This window comes from Leishmania donovani, chromosome 35 (genome assembly GCF_000227135.1).
Source record: "Leishmania donovani BPK282A1 complete genome, chromosome 35".
NCBI lineage: Eukaryota > Euglenozoa > Kinetoplastea > Trypanosomatida > Trypanosomatidae > Leishmania > Leishmania donovani.
Window position 1 is genome coordinate 992499 of NC_018262.1, and position 20900 is coordinate 1013398.

The following is a 20900-nucleotide window of genomic DNA, read 5'->3' on the forward strand; positions in this document are numbered from 1 at the left end:
CCCTGCAGACTCCCACGCGACGAGTCGCCGCGCCAGATCACGGAATAGCGCGACTTGCAGCGGCTCTGGGCGCAGGAGCACGGCACGCAGGCCGGGTCTCAGAGGGCCCTGCCCCGAGGCTGGCCCGCCTCCTCCTCGAGCTCGTGCGGCGTGCGCGGTGGCCGCCCCCTGTTACGCGGGCGACAGAGACGCCGTCGCCACTGCCCTGGAGCGCAGGACGCTGCAGGCGACCCTGCTTGGATCGAGGCATGCGCCCCAGCGGAGGCCCGTCTGGCGCCCGAGGCGCATAGCACGTATGCGAAAGCAGGGACGGGGAAGGGCAGGCGGAGCCCGTTAGATGCATGGCTCCGGCCTTGAAGGCAGGACGGTTCGTCCCAGATGACGAGGGTGCAGCTGTTGTGCGGCAGAGACAGATGCGCGGTGGTTGCGTAGGCGAAGATTTTGCTGCCATGTGCTTGTTGGTGGAATGACGCTTTGACGAAAACGTTTTCTTTTTGGTGTTTGTTTCCTACTTGTAACTGTTTGCATAGTTGCCACCCCTCCCCCTTGTTTGCGCGCGCGCGGTGGGAAAAGCGAATGTGTGGAGAATCTCGAGGAGCTCTTTTCTGATGAATGCTCATGTGCCAGTTTGTACGTGAAGTAGGCGTGCGCGGCGTGATGAATGTTATGCCTGCTAATGTAAAGTAGTCGCAGCTTGCTCTTGTATGGGCTTTTTTTTGTGGTGCATACTCTTTTCGCGTCTTCCTGCGTTGCCTATCTTATTGATGGCACAAGTGTGTCCAATCCCGCAGGTCGCTTCGACGCAGCGCCATCCAGGGCCTGACGGTCAATATCAGCAGCGATACATACCTCTGACCTCCTCACATCGTAGGTACTCGACCCTGTCACCATCAGCAGTAGTACCGCATTGGAAGGGAAAAGGGCCGCTGAGCTCCCCCCCCCACACACACAGAGTGAGCGCTGCGCTCTGAGACACTGCGCGCTTGAGGTGTGCTCTCTGTCACGAAGCGATTTCGGTGCGGATGTGAAAAAAGGGCGAAAAACGGAGACAGCGCGTCCGTTTGTTCAGAATTGTTTGGCGATGCGCATGTGGTGGTTTGCTCTCTGCGCATTGGGGCCTGGAAAGGAGTAGTTGATCTTCGGGTAGAATAGCATTGACTTCCTGGGTGCGCACGTTTTTCGTTCCTCTCTCGCTCTTTGTCTGTCTCTATGTCTTGGTGTATGCCAGCACTGCTCGGTTGTGGCGCATTTGATGCAGGACGTATAAGAAGCATCATTATTCTATTTTCCACCGTGCGCCTGTCCTCGTTGTGCCTCCCTCCCTGTGTGTGGTCGCATGTGTGTGTGTGTGTGCTCAAGGATATTGTTTCTTCATTGCGTTTGCTATTCATGCTGTGCGTTGCAGCGGAGTCTCTATCTCTCTGTGTGTTTACGCAGCGCCCCTTCTCCACGTTCCCGCCCAGCTGCCTCCCCCTACGCGGTCGCTTTCTTTGTACGTCTTTTGTGTTGCTGCCGTCGTCCCCTTTCGTCGTATATTGGTGTGCTGCGATCTTCATCTCTTGCCTGCTTTGTTTTGCATCTCTGTCTCTCTTTCTTTGACTCTTGTACTTCCTTTCTGCGTGTCGTGGCGTGCGCATGTGTATATATGTGTGCGTGTGTGTGTGTGTGTGTGCGTTCCATTCCTTTTAAGGCCCCTTGCCGCCGTTCTCCCCTTCTGTTTTTCCTTTTCGTCCCCCTCCCTCACACTCTTTTTCTTCTCTCTCGCTATTTGCGGCTCTTCTCCCTCTGGCAGCATCCGTCACCTCGCCGGCCTCCACCGCTCTATTACCACGCTTCGCTCAACTCTACCATTGTTTCGTTTTCTTTCTCCTCTTCGTTCTTCGTGTGTTTTTTCCTGCTGTTTTTTTTTCTCTTTTTTTTTTGCGTGCGTGTCTATCTCTGTGTGTGTCTGTTGTCCCTCCCTCCATCTTTTTTTTTCATGCACACCACTGTGGCCATGGCGCCGTACAGATGATACAGAAGAAAAGGCGCACGGAAGATAAACGAGATGGCCGCGAAAAAAAAAAGAAAACGAACGGCGCGCTCGACACCGTCGGTCCTCTCGTGCTTTGTGTGTGTGTGTGTGCGGTACAAATGCCGACCGTGCAGCGATCTGCTTCCTGGCTGACGAAAAACAGCCGCCTTGTCGTCCGCATCCGTGTCAAGTTCCTTTGTCGCACTCTTTTGCAACCACACAAGTGAACTGTTTCTTTCCCTCGTCGCTGATCGTCCGGTTTGCTTCTGCTCCCCCTTCCCTTCAGCTCCCTCTTCACTTTCTTTCTTCCCTAACATCGACGCACGCGCGTTGGCCACCGCATGGCTTTGCACGTCCACCTCCTCACCTCCGTGCGCACACACAAACACACACGAACACAACAGCATCCGCACCTAAATGCGCAGGTACTCATTCTTGGGCAGGCACGCACACATCGGTAGACTTGCCTTTAAAGACGCATCTGTGGGCTACAGAGCAATCCACTTGCCGGGGCGACGCCGAACTCATCATCAGTTGTTCTTCTAGCCGTGTACTCCTATTGCTGCTGCTGGTGCGGTAGCGGTGCTGTTGAGAAGGCAAAGGTGGTGCAATCTCTCCCGTTCTCCCCTCTCACCACGAAAACACAGCGTGAAGCCCCAGCGACAACCTGGCGCTTAATTCTGCCACGGAGGCCATGCAGACATCGCAGTCCCTTCACACAGCGCCAGAGGAGGAGGAGGTGGAGGCCCCGCCGCAGCTGCCACTGTCGGATGGGCGCTGCTACGCCTGCCGCCGGTGCCGTCGCATCTTGTCAGAGGTGCAGTGGTACGCGACGGGTTGCGTGGTGTGCAGCGCAACGATGGGCGTGCCGGACCGCGACAGCCTCCTTGACTTTGCAACCCCACACTTTCACAACTTCATCGGCCTCATTGCGCCAGGGCAGTCGTGGGTCGCGCGTCTAATCATGAAGAGTCGCGAGCCTACGAACGGCATATTCGCCGAGACGCTGTCTGACGATGAGCCGGAGGATGAGGAGGATGAGATGGAGCCCTACGTGAGGGACGCGGACGAGGAGGAAGGGCCAGCCTTGCTGGATGGAGAGGACGGCGCTGCCGAGCCCGTGCATGAGCTGGCTGCAGAAGCTCCAGAGTAAAACGGGGGCCCCTCTCTCCCCTGCAAGAAAACAAGTGTGCTGACCCTCGTTGCAGCTCGCCGTCGCGCCGCTTCTGGCTTGTTGCGCAAAGACAACCATCCATGCAGCTGAGCATCCTGTGTGCCCAGCCTGGGCAATTTCTGTGCCACTTTATCGGGAAAGATGCCGAGACCCGCTGCGTACAGAGATGGCTTGCGTTGTGCCCCCCCCCCCCTTCCCCGCCTACCACTCCTCTTTGTGTGCTGCCCCGTGGTGTGAGGACCGTGGTGCGCAGGTGGCGTACGCGTCTGCGTTTCAGCGGTTTTGTTGGAGCACCTCTATGCAGCTGCGTTTGTGTCTCCGCTACCCACCGGTGCGTTGGGCTTCTCCCGTTTGCTCCGTTGAATACGTGCGTGGCTACGCGCTTCTTGTTTGCCTAACACGCTCCCTGGACGACGAAAAAAAAATAAGAAAGCGAATTGAAATCGCCATCGTGGACCGTGAGCCGTGCGCGTATGCGACAAAGAGCGGTGCTGACGTCGACGAGCGGCAACGCGAAGGGATCGAGCCGGACATTGGAGAGCCGCTTCTCGTCTTGTTTTCCATTCACGTTCGACTGGAATAGGGAACGGGGGGATGTACGGCAAAGACAACATCTCTGCTTCGGTGAGCGAAGTGATGAGTGCGTGCCTTGGATGATGAGGCTGCGTTGCCAGTTTCCGCCGATGGCAGCGTCTGCGTTTCTTCGCCTCTTTTGCTGCGTTCGTCTCTGTGGACGAGGGAAGCTGATCGCACTCGCTGTCCCGCCATCCCTCTCCCTCTCTATACCGTCTTCTCACTCGCTCGGTTACACGTTCTCCCTCTGTTGACCGCCCGCACCATGGCGCAATGCTTGATTTCCGTGCGTGTGTGTGTGTGTGTTGGTGGTGGTGGTGATGGTGGTTGCGAGTGTGCGTGGCGCACCCGTTTGCACCGCCACACCGACGCATGGGCCCCCTCCCCCTCACGCTTTGTCGACCATCTGGACTCTCTCTCTCTCTCCCCGTCTCTTTTCGCGCACATCTTCGGATATCGCTGCATCAGACAGGCTGCCGCTCGCGCTTCCACCCTCCATTCCGGCGTGTTTCGATTAGAACAGTTCGCAAAGACACCTTGTTCCGAGAGGATCCGCCGCGATATTTCGGATTGCAAAGAAGTCAAGCCCTCCCTCCCGCCAGAAGCGGCAAGTGGACTAGTGGACAAGGGAGTACGTCACACGCCCTTCCTCTCAATAGCTGGCAGCGTGTGGACTGCTGTGCCCTGGCTTGCTCTGCTCGTGCATTGAGGTCTTCTTTTCTCTCCATCGATAAGGACGTAGCGGTGCCCCGGCACAGGTGGGAAGAGAATGCACAGCGTTTCCGTGGCAGCTGCGTCTCATGTTACCGCGGTCAACTCCGCCTTAGCGCGCGGCGCTGAGGCGTCCTCGGTCGATGATCCCTCAATGGCAAACAAGTTCGAAGCTTGCTGCCGCGCCCTCAGTCACAAAGTCAATAAGGCTGTTGTGGAGCAACTCCCAGCGCTACAGAATGGCTCCGTTGTGGACCTCTCACACAACTACGTTGGCGCCGCCGGGTTGCAAGCGATTGCGGTCATTCTTCAGCACAACCCAAACGTAACCGAGGTACGCGCACCGCGCAACGGCCTCACGAACGACGCAGTCGTCCTCTTCTGTCGCGCCATGCGAGGGCACCAGCAGCTGTCCGCGTTGGACTTGTCCGACAACCCGGACGTTTCTTTGGCCGGCGGGCTGGCCCTTGTGAACCTGGCACAGCAGACACCGTCCCTGCGTGTGGTAAAGTTGAATGGCACACATGTGCTTGCAGCGGTGCTCGATAAGTTGACGCGCGCTCTCGAGTACAATGCGTCGCACCACGGCACCACCTCGCCCGGTGTTGTCGCTGCACTGTCGACTGCAGCTGTGGTTGCCTCATCGTCGACGTCGCCATCAAGCGCTGCTGTGGCGATGGCTGACGAGGCACGGACACTGCAGACTCTTCGCGCACGTGTGGAGGCGGCACTGGAGGAGGGCTATCTAATCCCGCCAGCATCCCCGCAAACAGGCTGGCGTGTTCTCGATGTGCCCATTCTGGCACCCCCACTGTTGTTCGACAACGAGGTGCGTCTTTTGTGCAACGAGGTGTTCCCGCGACTCAACCAGGAGTTCGCCTCGCACCGTGTTATTCTCTGCCCCGTCGTCGTCGGCGGCGGTGCAGGGGCCGTCGAAGGCGATGACAAGGTCAGTGATAGCGCGGTTTGGCGGCGGCCTCACCGCACAGCCGGGTCGTACAACCGTGCACTGCACTTCCGCCCAGTCAGTGACGTTACCTCCATCGTTGAGCGCGGGCGGTTTGTGACGATCGAGCTCGTTGGCGACCTCCCCGGCGACTACGCGCAACTCGCGGCGAGTGCCATGCTGAGATTGCAGGGGATCCCGCAGTCTACCCCCCAACGGGTAGAAAGCCATGACGACGACGAGCCTGAGGAGGCCGCCGCGCCGCTTCAGCCGGTGCTGTACGAAGCGCATGAAGCCGCGCTGCGCTACACTCGATGGCTGCTCGTGGCGACGCGCCGCGACACGCGGACGCTTAAGGTGCCCGCCGCACTAGCGCCGCTGCTCACCGCCGACCCGATCATCGCACACCCAGACCGCCACCGGAGCGTCGTGCGCACAATTTTCGTCGCCGACGAGGGCCCCTCCCCAACTGCTGCGGGGCCAGCGAAGGTAGCGGAAGGCAGCAGGACAGGGGCAACATCGGCATCCGGTGCTATCCCCACCTCGCTCGAGTGGGACTACGCAACGGAAGAATATCAATGGAGGCGGCACGTGGACTGGCGGGAGCATGTTGTGGCCACGGCGCCGGTGGCGGAGCTCGTCATTCCGCAGTACACGGCCACCTTCGACTGTATAGACGCACAGGGTGGCGTGCGACTGAAGCACCTTGACGGGTTCCAGATGGCCGTGTATGCGCGACTCCGCACTGTTTTGGAGGCCTGCGTCGCCGCTGAGGCGCGTAAGCGTGAAGCCAGGGAGGCAGCCGAGTCGGACGCCGGGGCAAAGTCACTAAGCCGACTGCTGCGGAGCATCGGAACGCAACGGGCGAGGGACACAACGTATATACAGGCCCTGGCCGCTGCCAGTAGCGGCGCGGCGAAGAAGAACCTCATGAACCGCATGATAATCTACGCTGCGAACCCGCCTAGTCGCAACATGTTGCTTTTGCACGGCACGGACGCCGCCTCGCTCGCGAGTCTTATGGCGCGTGGCGCCGCCCGCCTGCAGACGCTTCAGCACGCGTACACGTTGGCCGTCTACACGGCACGCTCAGCTCTTCTGCACGAGGAGCCGACAGAGCTTCGCAGCGTTATGACCCACGTTGTGTCTCAACTGACGAAGGACGCGGCGGTGCTGCGCTACGTGAATGCAGAGGTCGAAATCGAGCGCTTGAGCGCGTTCTTCCTGCAGGTCATATCCGGCTCTCTGGCTAGTAAGAACGTCGGCAGGCCGCCGCATGCCAGCGCTGCGACGACGGCAGCGGCCAGGGCCATGTGCGAGGCAGGGCTGCCAGGGTACGTGGCCCAGTACACCTTGAACACCGACGAGGAAGCCAGCGCTGGCAACACGGCCTCCGCCCACGCCTTTGTCGTCCTGCTGGACGGCTTGGAAGAGTTGGCGATGCCGGTGCAGCCATGTGGTGCCCTCGTGCACCCGCCAGGGAGCAGCGGCAACATTGCTGGTGGCGGCGGCGCGGAGCCATCCAGCTGGTTGACAGAGAGGACTGCTCAGATGTCCTTTTCGGCGGCCCCGTCAGGGGTGACGTCCAAGACTCAGTCGAAGCCACGGAAAACGCCAATGGACTGGCTGCTGCCCCGTGCACTGGCTCGCTACGTTCGCCTTATCGCCAGCTGTCTGTCGAACAGCGCTGCCTTTTCGTCTTTCGACCACCTTGGTCGCGATAGTGTGGACATGCTTAGCTTTGGTGCGGTGTCGGCGAACGAGGTGGAGCAGTACCTGTCTCCGGCTTCCCTCGCGCGCGCTGGCCTTGTGTTGTCAGAGGACGAATACGAGTGCGCTCGCAGCAAGCGCGATGCCCCGATTGCGGAGTACATGAACTACCTGCTAGATGCCGCACGCAACGTGCATGAGGCACCTGGATTTCTGACGCAGCTGCAAGTGATTCAGACGTTCCCGGACACCCTTCAGGAGGCCGCGCAGGGCGTGTATGATCGCCTCGTGCACACGTTTGGCCTTCCCGTCACCTGCCATGTTCTGGGGTTGCTGATGGCGTCCCGGTGGGGCCTGTTGCTGCCGGAGCTGCGCGACCTTTTGCCTAGTTTGTCTATGTGCCGACTGCAGGAGCTGCTGCGGTTGCTGCGGCCCGCCCTCGAGCAGGAAGCACCGGTTGCAGCAGCGGAGATGATGGGCGTCGGCAGCGGCAACGTGCTGCTTGGTGCTGTACGCCTGACTGCCCCGTCGTTCCTCGAGGTGGTGCAACGCGAGTCCCTTAAGCGAGTCGCGGATGAGCTGCAGGCCGAGAACGATCAACGCGTCTGGCATACGCAACTGGCACAGTACTATCTCTCTATCGTCTATCGATGGCTGCAACCTGGCGCGGCGGCGGACGCGGTGCCCGCCAAGGTGCGTCGCGTGAACGACGCGTCGGCTGCTGAGGCGTACGTTCGCCCTGAAACGCAGGCGCTGCATCGACGCGCCATGAAGGAGGTGATTTATCACATGACGCAGAGCGGCGACTTCTGGTCGAGGATGGATGTGACGATCTTGTCCGTGCCTTTCATGGAGCAGGTTTACGAGTTCGGGCTGGGCTACGCCTACCTGCGCGACCTAACGGCAGCCTTCAACGAGCGCTACCAGCGCCACCTCCTTGGCGAGGACATCGGCGAGCCATCGTGGCAGCAGCACCCGCTCGCCACTGAAAACGACGGAGCCGAGATCGCCGCGGTGGCGGCAGACGAGGCACAGGCGAGCAGCACTCCTGCGTCGGTCGAGTCGAGCCGCTACGCCCTTCCTGCAGTGCTGATTCGCATGCGAGACTATATCTGCTTTGCCCGCCAGTACGGCCTGCTTCTGTCTCTGCATCCAACCCTCGTGGCGCAAGTCGCATTGCAGATCCCGGCGAGCCTCCTGAACTCTGTCCAACGTGATGCCGTCACGTTCCTCTGCCGTCAGCTGCAGGACAACGGCGGATTTGGGGGGAGCAGGGCATCTCTGTCGCGCGTCTTCTTCTCCATGACGCCCGCGGCAGCTAAAACAGAAGGGAAGCAGCCGATTCATCTGCGTCCCATCACGTGCGCCGCCTTCCTGCCGAATCGACTCTTTGTGGTGACGGCTAGCAGTGATCGCTCGCTGGCGTGGGTGAATCCAGAGAGCGGAAAGGTGGCGTGGTACGCCCGGCAACCGACGGCAGCGGTGGAGTCGCTCACGGTGTGCCGCACTAGTGCTTACGTCGCTGCTGTGTCGGAGGATCGCACGGTGTGGGTGTACGACGGCCTCCAGGGCACTCTCGTCTCGCAGTGCCGCGGAAGCAAGTGGTTTGATGCCCCCATCGCGTCCCTCACATTCTCGGCTAGGGGTCGCTATCTCTGGGTCGTGACAACGGACGCGCGCGTGCGCTGCTTTGCCTGCGAGTCTGGCCAGCTGCGGTGCACGATGAGCTTGTCGAAGTTGTTGCAGGTGTGCGTCGATGAGGCATCGGCTAACGGGGAGAAGACGCAGCTGGTGGGTGCAGGGGCTACCGCAGCAGAGGAGGGGATGCCCCTCGCCTCTGGTGAGTGGCGCCATCGCCGCCACTATCTGCACGTGCTCGTAGACGCTGAGGACGACGAAGTGTGCACGACGGTCGTGGCAACGGAGCTGCGGCAGTGGCGTCTGCGTCCGTGGGATGAGCTACTGCCGGCGACAGAGGAAGTCGGCCAGCCAGCACACAAGAGCACAACCCTCATTGCGTGTGAGATGACAATGCGCTGCTCTCTTAGCAAGGCGCCAGCAAGTGCCTCGGATGGTCCGCTAGGGTATAAGTTCATGAAGTTATGGGAGCCGGCTAGCGTGCGGCCACCCCACATGTGCATTCTGGCGGCGCCACACACCGAACCCGAGGTGCAGCTATTCACGCTGGAACACACAACTGGCAATCCACGGCTGGTGGTGCGGTTCCCGCTTGTCGCATCTTCGAGCAGCGACTCAGGCGCGGCGCCAGCGGCACAGGAAGTCTCCCTGATGTGCACGTCGCCGGACGGTCGATGGGTCGCCGTCGGGTTGATTGGCGGCGCTGTCAGCCTCTTCTGCATCGGCGCTGCATATCACGCGTCGCAGAGGCAGCAGCAGCACCAGGCGGGCGGAGCCCTGGTGTGTAGGCCGACGTGCGTCTACACGAGTCTGATGCCGACACCAGGTATGTCGGCAGCTCCGCTGCGCTCTCTTACGTTTCACCGCGATGGCCTCTTTTTGTTTGCACTTGGCAACTGCCTTGCCTGCTGGCGCCTGCCCGACGCCGCTTCTGTGACGCTCCAGACCGACGCAGCGGAGGCCGTGCGCAGCACCGCAGATGGCCAGTACTTGTGTTCACACACACCGACGTGTCTCGCCGTGCTGCCGCCACCGACGCCATGCAAGAGCGACGCGGAGCTACCTAGAAACATCGCTGAAGTGGCCGTCGGCGATGACACGGGCCACGTGACTCTACTCACGTTGTGGCGGCAGCTCATCTAGAGAGAGAAATCGAAAAAGCGCTTTGAAGCGGAGTGAAGAAGCGATGGCGTGCCGGCCGGCGGCACGTCGGGTGGGGTGATTCGATTGCCAGCGGGTGCAGTGAAGACGTGGTGCTCTCTCTCTCTATCTCTTTGCGCGGCTCTGTGTGTGTGTGTGTGTCCTGTGTTGGGTGCGCTTTAGTGTGTGATGGGGCTCTCTCGGTCCCGCAAGCGTTTATATGCGACTCGGTCGCCTTTGTTTTACTGGCTCGCTTGCTTTCTTTCTTTTCCCGCATCTCTTTTCCGTGGTCCCTCCTCCGCGTACTTCCTCTCCTCTCATTTGGCGCGCGCGCGTCTGCCTGTCTCTCTGTGTGCGTGTGCCGGTTCTGTCGTCCTATCGTTGTCCTTCTTCAACTTTCCACTTGACCCCCTCACCCCAAACTGAGTGAGGCGCACCAGAACGGCGAAAAGGGAGCTGAAATGTGAACGAGCGACAAAGAGAGCAGACTCGCGCGCGGTCTCAGCGAGTTGTCCAAAACCGCCACACGTATACCTTCCTCCCTCCTCGTCAGTTATGCCGCATCGGCACCACAGGCTCGACGAGGAGAACCCGCGCCCCTCTCTTTTCTTTCGTGTTCGAAAGGAGGCACGATGTACAGTAGCAGCGGGCGTTTTTTCTTTTTCTTTATTACGTTTCTTTTCTTTGGAATATCACACGGTTTTGGTATGCTGAGGGCATGTGACACACGTGCCACCGCCACATGTGTCTGCGTGTGTACGGCATGCATGTATACATGCGTGTGGGTGCCGGGGTGGTACGTTGGGGAACGTGCGATGACCCGTTTTACTTTTAGATAGAGGTGCTCGAATCCCTCTCCCAGTGTCGCTTGCCCGATTCAATCATGTATTCTTCACGTCTCTCCTCTTTTTTCGCCTTTGTGACGTTGCACGATGCAGAGTTGCGTTGTGTGTGTTTGTGTGCAGCGAAGAAGGAAACCCAAGAAAACAGAATAGATGGGGTCAAAGGCCAAGAAAAAGTAATCCAGCGGCGCCTGCAGCTCCTCAAGTTCAGAGACGCATACATACACACAGACCTACGCTCAGGCCTCACCGGGCACTTAATTGAGCACATCGCTCTGCGAAGACGCTGGAGGCGGCGCGAAACACTGGGGAAACGGGAGAGACGCGCAGCTCACCTCAGCACTGGTTTTTTATTGTTTTCTGGGCGACAACGGACGATAGAGAGGTGGGGGTGGGGGGAAAGAGAGACAGTGAGGCAGGGATGACCAGTGGAGTGATCCATCGCCCTTTCCGCAGTGGTATCTCCGTTTCAGCCCTCACACCCGCACATCAACGCACATCATTGCATCAACTCTCTTCTGCTTCGCCGTCTGCTCTCTCTCCCCAGTATCATTGGCATTGACTGTTCACCGAGGACACGCGCTCCAATATCCGCAACGGCACCCGGAAGCGCACGGGGCCGTTTGAGTGGCCTGCTTCTTGTGCTTTCTGCATACTTGAATACACCTTCACACTCACGGAGACAGCAACAGCACGACACACACACACACACACACACACAAACAGTCACGAAGCGAAGCCGAGGAACGTGAAGGGAACACCTTTCTCACAGGGGGCGTGGCGGATACGCAGCGGTCCTGATTGTTTAGCGCTAGCGGTGGCGCGTTGCCGGTGCCCGCGCATTGCGTACGCCTTCTTTGGTTTCTCGAAGGTATTTGTCTCTCTTCTTCGTCCACTGGCGTTCTCTCTTCCAGCGCACAGAGGGACGCGCGCGCGTTGTGAGTGAGTGTGTGTGTGAGACGGTGTTGTATTTGTCCGCAAGGTCAGCTCCAGCTGCTTCCCTCTTTTTTCCCATTTTGATGCCTTCCTTTCATCATTGTACGACGTCATCTGCGTTGGGCGACTTCTTCTTCTCTCTCTGTTGTTGTTCGTAGAGGCAAAGAGGATAAAGCTCGGTCACACGTTCCGCGTGTGTCTTGCTTGCCTGCGTCTCTGCATGTGCAGGCGCGCCCGCGTCGCGGTGGCCGTCCCCCGGTAGCTCGGAACAGCGTGAGGGAAGAGAGGGCGCAGGGGCACTCGTCAACGGGTGCGTGCCTTTGCTGCCTCCCTCCCCCCTCCTCTCACTCACTCATCTTAGCTGCTCGACCATCTTTCCTGTGCTCCTCGTGTGAGCCACAACAAGGAGCAGAAACGAGAGACCAAGACAATCCAATCAAATCTCTTCAGCGCCGATTGAGGGTGACCCTGCGAAAGAAAGAAAGCGCGCGCCCATACGCACACGCACAGAAACACGCACCAAGGTTGCATGCCGTGGGATCATCATCAACCGCTTTCTTGTAGAATCAAGAAGACGGTAGGCTTCAGGCTTCATTGTGAGCAAAAATTAGCCACGCTCGCAATCGAAAGAATTCTCATCGCTCCCACAAGCGTGCCTCATGTCGGACACCACCGGCAACTCTTTCTTGCGTAGTCAGCAGCAAGGGAGCAAAAGCGTGATGCAGGGAAGGCGTCGCCTCCGCGCCAAGTCGTCCACTGTACGCGCGCCTGTGCAGCGAGCCTCTCGGAAGCCAAGCGCCGCCGATGCAACTGCTGCCGCCTCCACCGTGGCACCGGCACCCCCCGTTTTGGCGTTGCGGAAGTTCGGTTCTGCAAAAAAGGCTGCAAGAGACGCGGACGGCAACACCACGCCCAAAGCAAATGGCCTTCACGGGTACAACCAAAGGTCTCTGGGAGCGTCGCACGGCGATGTGTACAGTTTCAACACTTCCCTAGAGCACAGAACTCTGACCGCGACCAACAGGCGTGCCGAGTTGCCAAACGTCTTCGGCACCGATTCGCCGTCTGCTGCGCCGGTTTCCACTCTTGACGATTCACATGTGTGCCCGGACAGCACAGCGACAAAAGGGCCGCTGACGGGCGCCTCAGAGACCTCTTCGTGCGACGCGCTGTCATTTGGTGTGAATGGGGGATCCGATGTGTTCAACTCTTACCCTCTGCGGCCGCTGAGGGGGCCAAGGCGAGGTGCTGGGAGCAGGTCTGCCGAATCCGACTCGGCAGCTGCAAAGGAGTCACTCTGTAGTCGAACCGGCGGTGCTGCATTCGAAAATGCTGGCGCGGAACAGCGCGGAGCCGGAGGCGGGTCCCTTCTCGCTTACTCATCCGATGCGGCGACTCAGAACAAGACGACGCCGCCCCCGCGTGCGCGTCTGAACCGACCTTCAAAACGCAGCTACCCTTCTAGCACTCCCGCAGCGAAAGTGGTCCATCCCCGGAACGTCTCAGAGAATCTGGGCGGCACCATTAGGGCCACAGCGATGATCAACAGTGCCGACTCAAGCAATGTGCTTGCCTCTCCTCCACTATCCGTTTCTCACAGCCGCAATACAGGATCTGATGACGATGCAGCATCCATCACCAGTGCGCGACAGACTGTGCGAGAGCCGGATGAGGCAGGTGCAGCAAGAGCGTTGTTGGTGGTGCCGGAGCTGTCTCCTAGCAACGGGTCTACGCCACCTCATCAACGCCTCTCTCTCGTTAGCGGGTCCCTTCCCTCGCCGTCACAGGAGGGCATGACGACTGTGGCCGAGAAGAAAAGCACGGAAAGCGTCGACTCTTTTTCCGACAAAGGATTGTTTTCCTCTCGCGCACTGCGCCTCGAGCCTCAGGCTCCGTCGATGCAGCTTTCAGGATCTGCAGAGGTGACCAAGGCGTCATCGTCGTCGACGCCAATCCGTAGCAGTGCATCTACCACTGTGAAGACGGTGTCGGCGCTCTCCATCGCTCGACTGCACGCAGCGCCGATTCCGCTGCGCAATTTCGGTGCGACGTGCTATCTGAACTCGGTAGTGCAGTGCCTGCTATGCACACCTGGCCTGCTCCGCACGTTGAACATTGAACGTCAACGCATCGTGCGCGAATGGGAGGGGAGGCGCCGCTTCGAGGAGAAGCGAAAGCCGGACGATGCCCAACGGCGCAGCTGCGCTGAGCACAAGGCCCCGGCGACGTCTTCGCTGATTGATTTGGGCACCGCGCGCCCCGCGCACCACATCGCGGTTCAGCAGCTTCTTCTCAGTCTCAAGGCGGCTTGTGCGGAGTGTAACAATGAGTTTTCGTCTAATGGACAGAAAGACGCGCATGAGTTTCTCATCACGCTGCTGGGGGTGATCGACAAGGAGGTTTGCCGCAGCAAGCCAGGCAACCAGGAAACCTTCAAAGACTTTGAAGATGAGAAAAAGAGTGATGTGTACGCGCGATGGGTGAGCTGGATGCAGCAGGAGAACGACTCGACCGTGTACGACTTTTTCGGCGGAATCACCGGCTGCACCGTCAAGTGTTCTAGCTGCGAACTGACTTCCTACCGCTTTGAAGTGCTGCTGCACATCTCCTTGCCCATATCTTACCGTTCCCGCTCACAGGGCGGTGGAACCGACATCCGGTTGCCCGATGGGGAGCTCGACGGCAAGGCGAAGCCTAAAGGGGTCGCTGCCGTTGACGAGTTGTTGCGCGAGATGTTCTTTAGCGAGCGTGGGGAGTCCTTGAATGGTCCGATGCAGGTGACGTGCGACCGCTGCAAGCAGCTGCGAGACAAACGCATATGGTATTCAATGGAGTATTGGCCGCCGATTCTGGTGCTTCATCTGAAGCGCTTCAACAATGCTGGAGTCAAGAATGAGACGGCGGTGGTGTTTCCGTACACGTTTCACCCGCACCGGTACGTCAAGTATCAGCTGTACGGTGTCTGCTGCCACCGCGGCACTTGCTCCTCCGGGCACTACACGGCGTACACGTACGTGCAGGAGGATGACAAGAAAGCAGTAGTGCGGAAAAAAGCCCCCACTGTTGCGGCGTTCTCCGATTTCTACAACCCCTCACTGAAAGGCACGCAAAGCGATCGCATCTTCAGCCCCCAGACGCTCCCGCGCAGGGGTGGCGTCGGTATCTTCGGCTGGTTTGACGGCGTCAGCATAGGAAATGGCGACAATAATGCGCGGGCTAGTAGTGAGGCATTGAGCCACAAAGGAAACGGAAGGGCTGATGGAAAAGATCGGGCTCGTTCGGCAGGGAGGACGGCGAAGGCTGGCAAGTGGTATCTCTGCAACGACAAAAATATCACCGAGGTGTCGGCGCCGGACGTGCTGTCGATGACGAAGGAGGCATACATCCTTTTCTACCGGCGCGTTGATGATGGAGATGTGATGGTCATCTGACCGGGGGCGGCCTCTGTACGGGTAGAATGCCACCGCCGCCGCCCTGTCTTTCAGTTCTTGTCTCTGTTCTCGAGCGTGTTAGGAGGTGTGAATCCGTGCGGGGTAGTTTTCGCCGTGGTGATGGCGCCCCGCTCTCTTTCGCGCACACCATCACCCTTTTCCCCTTCGCTGCTGATGCTCGTTCCGCAGCCGCCTAGGCCCGACTTCGTGCATGCGACGTACAGTACATCATGCGCGAATAGAAGGGATGCATGCTCTTCAAGACTTTGGCGCACATATCTGTCTCCAACTGCGAGTCTTTTCGCATTGCACTCTTGCCGCACCGTGTATGATAGGCTGTGTGGCTATCATATCTGCACTTCTATATTGCAGAGTCAACCGGCAATGAAACCAACTTTTCCGCTCTGCTGCTCTTTTTTTCCGTTCGCGTGTTTATGTTTTCGTGCCCTTCCGAAAAAAAAAGCGTATCGGACTTATTTCGTGCTCGTGCAGGAGAGCTGGGAATAACCTCAGGTACATATATTTTTTCTTTTCTTTTCGTCATCGTCGCTGTTGCGATTCAGGGTGAACAGGGAGAACAGGCGGCCTGCGCTCAGGCGACCTTTGCCACGGATCGTTCGCGGTATTCCTCTCATAGGTGATGCGTGCGACGGGGCCTTTTCCGTCTCTCCTGCTTGTGAGAGGCACCGCATCACTGTTTCCATCTTACTTGCTCCTTCTCTGCCTTGCTCTCTTCCAGCGTGGTCTCTGCTGCCTTTTTCGTTTTGCTCCCTTTTGTGTTTGCTGCTCTGCTTCTGAGTGTTTCCTGTCCCTGATGGCAGAGGCCACCCCTGTGCGTGTGGTGCCGCAGGGCCCAGTGCAACCCCCATCCCCCATTGTGGAGGGAAGCCGAAAAGCAGCCCCCTCCCCCCTCTCTGTCCCCGCCCATGCTGAACCACCTCTGGTGGGGGGACAGGGCCAGCTGCCCACAACACAGAGAGAGGCCAGAGTGACTCACCTCCACTGATGTCGGCGGCCAGGCCATGGATGGTGTTGTGCGCGAGCGGGCGGTGACAGCGAACAGGCTTGTATCATTCATGTTATAGGCGAAGTTCCAACAGATCTCGAACACATCCTACCCCCCCTTCCTGGCCGTCGAACTGCCCTGCTGGTATGGAGACCATGAGTCCACCCCTCCTTCCGAGAGGGACGAATCAAGTGCCTGCCGGCATGATGGGAGCGGTTGCGAGGCGACCTGCAAGGCGAGTGGGTGGACAGAGTTCGAGGCAGGGGCCGCGCCCAGATGACTGGGTCGGCACACTGGCTGTAACGCGCGTATGCCGCTGCTTTGCACCATGTGAGGGGTCTCTGTGGTGAGGCTGGGGGTAGTAGAGGGGCGCTCAGGTGGCGTTTTGCGGCAGAATGGAGATGATAAAAGGAATGTTGTGCTTGTTGAGTAATGTTTGTGTGCCGTCTTTGTAAGTCTTTGACGTGCACCGCTCCTCTTCCTCTGTCCTTTATTCGTCTGCGCATCGCTTCGCCCTCATGAGGCGCTGCGTCTCTGGTGCATCAACGCAATAAGAGACGAGTTGAAGAGAGTGACGGTGCTGGAGACAGGGATAGCGCGGCTAAGCGAAGACGACGGCCACCGCACAGTTCATAATGCAGCGGGTCGTCGTGATGTTGGCTGTATTTGACGGCTGGCACTGCTCATGACTCTCTTTTTGTTTTCCTTGCTTGTGCTCTCGCATGTGTCTTTCCGTGTTGTCGGCTTCCTTTTTCGTTGTTGCTGCTGATGTTTGTGTCCTTCGTCACGCGTGCTCTTTGTGCGTGCGTGTGTTCCTGGTTCTCCTCCTCTTCGCGATGCATGTGTACGCGTCTTGCTGGTCCTCTTCACCCATCGCCTTTGCGTGTTTTGCGTTTGTTGCTTCCTTTTCTTGGTTGCTTCGAAAGGGATTTGGTTTCTCCGTCAACTCCGCCTTTCTTCGCCCTCACTTACCTCTGGACCCTCGTTGAAGACACGCCTCTGCCGGCGCGTCTCTTTTTCTGCTCACTCGTGCAGGTTGGATACCTGCTGAGTCTGCGCTGAGGATCCTCTACGTTTGCAAGGGTGTGCTTGCGTTTGCCTCTTCTTGTAGTCATGGAAGGCACAAGGTGAGAGGGCGACTAACATATTCGCAAACAGCGGCACAGATGTCTTCTTACAACCCGCGTTCTCACAGGCGGATGCCCTTGCCCACAGATACGCGTGCATGGGGATGTGTTTGTGAGTGGACAGAGCAGCACACATGAAAAGTCAATGAAGAAAGCAAAAAGAAAAACGACATGTTCTTGTGCGCGCGCAGCCATAAACTGTTTTAAATCGTCTCGATTCTCACAGCCTCTAACGCCTAAGCACTGTGCCAACTCGCGCGCCTGTGCCCCGTTCTGCGTCTTCCTCCCGCCGTCCCCATCAACACAGGAGATGTTTCTATGGGTACCGGAGGAGAGATTGAAAGAGGCTGCAGGGCGCTGCATCCGGGGCGCTTGCCATGCCACGGTTCCTCTTTTTTGTTGTGGTTGTTGTCCTGCACATCGATTGCCTCCATGCCTCTTTGGACATAGCACTGGAGAAAGTTTCCGTCGGTGTGCGGATGTTTCTGGTGCCTCTCTACTATCCCGAATCGCCATCTCTCCCTCTCTCTTCTGCTGCGTTCACCTGCTTGTTGTATTCCATGGCAGAACGCGCCTTCAAGATAGATCCCACATATTTAGTTCTATCTCTGTGCAAGTGTCGGTGCTTCCCCGTCCCTTCGCCGTTGTCATCACTCACTCGACCTCGGTGATTCTCGTCAGCTTTTCTTCCTTTTGCTTTGCTAGACCTCAGCGCGAGTGTGCGTAGCATCGCTGGTTGACATCCTTGTTCTCCGCTCCCTCTTCCTTCAACTAATCAACACGCACACTCGCATAGCGACTTTGCTTCCGGAACGACCGCCGTCGCACACCCTCTGCCCCCCCCTCCCCCCCCACACACACGGACATTGTGCTCCTATGCCTCCACACACTGCGACAAGGAACTGATCTTTTTTTTTTCTGGGACTCATAATCACTGTCTCTCTCACGGATTCGCCTGCGACGGGCGCACCTCTTCCTCCTTCAGCGCGGCACTTTCGACGCCTTTTTCTTTGCCGCTCATCTTCTGTGTCTTGCTTCGTAGTAGGCAGGCTACAGCGGCCGCTTCGGAATGGCCGCCGGCAACTCCATCTCTGTAAAGGTGGATGTGCCGTCCCAGGTGAAGGGCCAGGGCACTCTGGAGATGTCGTACTACATCTACCCCATCACGATGCGCTTGCCTGGCTTTATGAGCGATGCTCGGTTCAACCGGCGGTACACCGACTTTGAGACTCTGCGCGGCCAGCTGTGTGCGACCTACTGGTACTGCATTGTGCCACCCATTCCAGAGAAGGAGTCGGTGCAGGATAAGCTGGGAAAGCTGCCACGCATGGTGGCGTCGGCGAAGGAGACGACCGCCTCCGAGGGCGACCTGCTCGAGTACCGTCGTATCAGCCTGCGGCGCTTCCTGCAGCGGCTTGCCTACCACCCCATCCTGGGCAAGTCTGACCTTCTACAGAAGTTCACGAACGATAACGAGTGGCGCCAGTGCACTCGCGACCCGGTGAAGCCGCCTCGCTTTATCGTGTCGTCGTCGCTGGAGGAGATCGCCAGATCATGGGCTCCGTCAAGCAGTGCCTCTGGCGCCGGTACTCAAGGTAGCGGTGGCGCTGCCGGGGGTGGTGGCGTTAGCCAAACCGGAGCGGCGTATCAGTTGGCACTGACTCAAGAGCCAGTGGATGAGGCGACGTGGAGGGCGACAAGCGAGTACATTGGTGAGCTGGAGTCTAACCTCAAGAGCATGCGCAACCTGCTGGAGGCACTCGTGGATCGTCACCGGCGCGCCGCCTCCGCCGTGAGCAACTTCGCCGCCTCTTTTGGGCTGCTTGCGGAAGGCGAAGAGGATGCCGAGCTGCGCGGCGCCATCGAAGGGGTGCGCGACTGCGGTCGCAAAGTGGCAGATGTCTACAGCAAACACGCTGACAACGAGTCGACGCGGCTTGTCAGCACGTTAAGCTTTTACGTGGGTATGTGTGCCGCCGTGCGGGAGACTCTGAGCCACATGTTCAGCGCCCGCCAGTATCTGCGCAACTTGCAGAAGAAGGGCCAGGAACTGCAGGCGTCGGCGATGCGGGCACAGTCGGCCAACCAGGTGCAGCTGCAGAGCGAGCTGCACTTCGTGAATGAGCAGCGGGCCCACCTCGAGGAAGACCTCATGGGCGCCGAGAAGACCTTCAGCGAGGAATTTATTCTCTTCCACGAAAACAAGCAATATGACGCCAAGGATATGCTGAAGAAGTTTGGCATGCTGGAGCTCAGCTTCTCTGAGTCGATGAAGCAGGAGTGGGACGCCCTGCGGCCAATGTTGGAGTCCCTTGGCACATAGGTCTGACGAGAGAAGGCGAGCCGGCGGAGACCCCTCCTATCTTTCTGCTGAAATATATATTATTATTATTCACGTTTCTCCCGTCAACATGGTCGCTATGGAGCCGTGGTCGTCCATTCATCTCTCCTCTTCGCGGCACTCCTAGCGCCATGACGGTAGGGGTGAGGGGGACGGCACTTCTTACCTTCTTACCGCCCGTTCTCCTCGCCCGCGCATGCCGACTGTATATATATATATATTGGCTTGTGTGCTGTCCCGGCTTGCCGTCACCCTTTGGTGGCCGTGCGGCGTACTACCTTATCACGCATGTTTCTCCGTCTCTCTCGCTCTGAGTTCTCCTTTGCTTTGTTGTAGTTTTATTTTCTGGAGGCGATGGCCATGGTCCAGTCCTCTGTGACGCTGGCAGCAGCATCCATCTTCGGTTACGCTGAGCTCCTCCCCACTGTTCTTGGATTGTCGCTTCCTTCGTCTTCCGCCGCACTCGTGGTGGCCGCCTCTTGTTCTCTTGCGAAGACGACAGCGATGGGGAGAAAGTCGCCGCGCATGGTCTCAAGGCATGTGAGTGAGTGTAGTTGTACAGGAATGGGGAATATTGGTGGTGGTGGTGGTGGGGGTACGGATGGATGCCTAGTGGTAAGAAGTGGAGGGGCTCGGGGCTGACATGGGCTTTCTTCCGTTTTTTTTTATTCTCGCTATGGTGCTGCTTCTCTTTCTTTTCCCTGCCCGAAAGCTTTCCGTGTTGTCGATTCTCGTTTTGAATGCTGATCAGCCGAAAGATAGTGCCCACACCCGTCCTGCAGCACAGCCGGTGCGTCCTCTCTTGTCTTCGTCTTCTGTGCATGTCGTTTTTGTGTCTCTGTTTGCGCTTGTTTTTTCCCCGCTTTTGCACCCTCCCTCTCCATCTCACGCCTTCCTGGATCTCTGCTCGATGTGATTGTTTCTGTCGAAGATGCGGCGACACTCTAGCGACGCGCTCCTGTCTCTTCTTATTGTGGTTGCCTTTGCTCTCTCTCTCTTGCCCCTTCTCAGCGATGGGTTTGACTGCCTTGTGATGTTGCGTCGTCACATGTGCGTATGGTGCTGCTGGGTGTTGTTGTTCTTGCTTGCTCGCGTGGATGTCTGTCTCCTGCGCGTCACCCTCGGTGACGTTCTTTCTCGTGTTCATGTTGTTTATGCGTCGTGCTTGCCCCTCTGACGCTCCCTGGTAGCGGAAGAGAGAAACGGAGCACCCATGGACGGCACAGGAAACGAGGAAGCGACAAAACAAAAAGATAAAGCGAAGAACAAACCGCCCCCCTTCCCTCCCCCCGCCACACGAAAAAGAAAAAC

The 20900-nt window shown here is 58.4% G+C and overlaps 4 protein-coding genes across 4 annotated transcripts; all 4 read left to right on the forward strand.

Moving 5' to 3' along the window:
• Positions 1-2708: 2708 nt before the first annotated feature.
• On the forward strand, positions 2709-3167 carry LDBPK_352440 (hypothetical protein, conserved; the record flags this gene model as incomplete). The annotated part of the gene is made up of 1 exon (XM_003864775.1): positions 2709-3167. The coding sequence occupies one exon, from the start codon at positions 2709-2711 to the stop codon at positions 3165-3167; it is 459 nt and encodes a 152-aa protein (XP_003864823.1).
• A 1363-nt stretch (positions 3168-4530) lies between these two features.
• LDBPK_352450 (hypothetical protein, conserved) lies at positions 4531-9909 on the forward strand (the record flags this gene model as incomplete). Its single annotated transcript, XM_003864776.1, has 1 exon — positions 4531-9909. The coding sequence occupies one exon, from the start codon at positions 4531-4533 to the stop codon at positions 9907-9909; it is 5379 nt and encodes a 1792-aa protein (XP_003864824.1).
• A 3568-nt stretch (positions 9910-13477) lies between these two features.
• LDBPK_352460 (ubiquitin hydrolase, putative) lies at positions 13478-15115 on the forward strand (the record flags this gene model as incomplete). Its single annotated transcript, XM_003864777.1, has 1 exon — positions 13478-15115. The coding sequence occupies one exon, from the start codon at positions 13478-13480 to the stop codon at positions 15113-15115; it is 1638 nt and encodes a 545-aa protein (XP_003864825.1).
• Positions 15116-18317: 3202 nt separating this feature from the next.
• LDBPK_352470 (phosphoinositide-binding protein, putative) lies at positions 18318-19571 on the forward strand (the record flags this gene model as incomplete). Its single annotated transcript, XM_003864778.1, has 1 exon — positions 18318-19571. One exon carries the CDS (start codon positions 18318-18320, stop codon positions 19569-19571), a length of 1254 nt encoding a protein of 417 aa, XP_003864826.1.
• Between the last annotated feature and the right edge of the window lie 1329 nt (positions 19572-20900).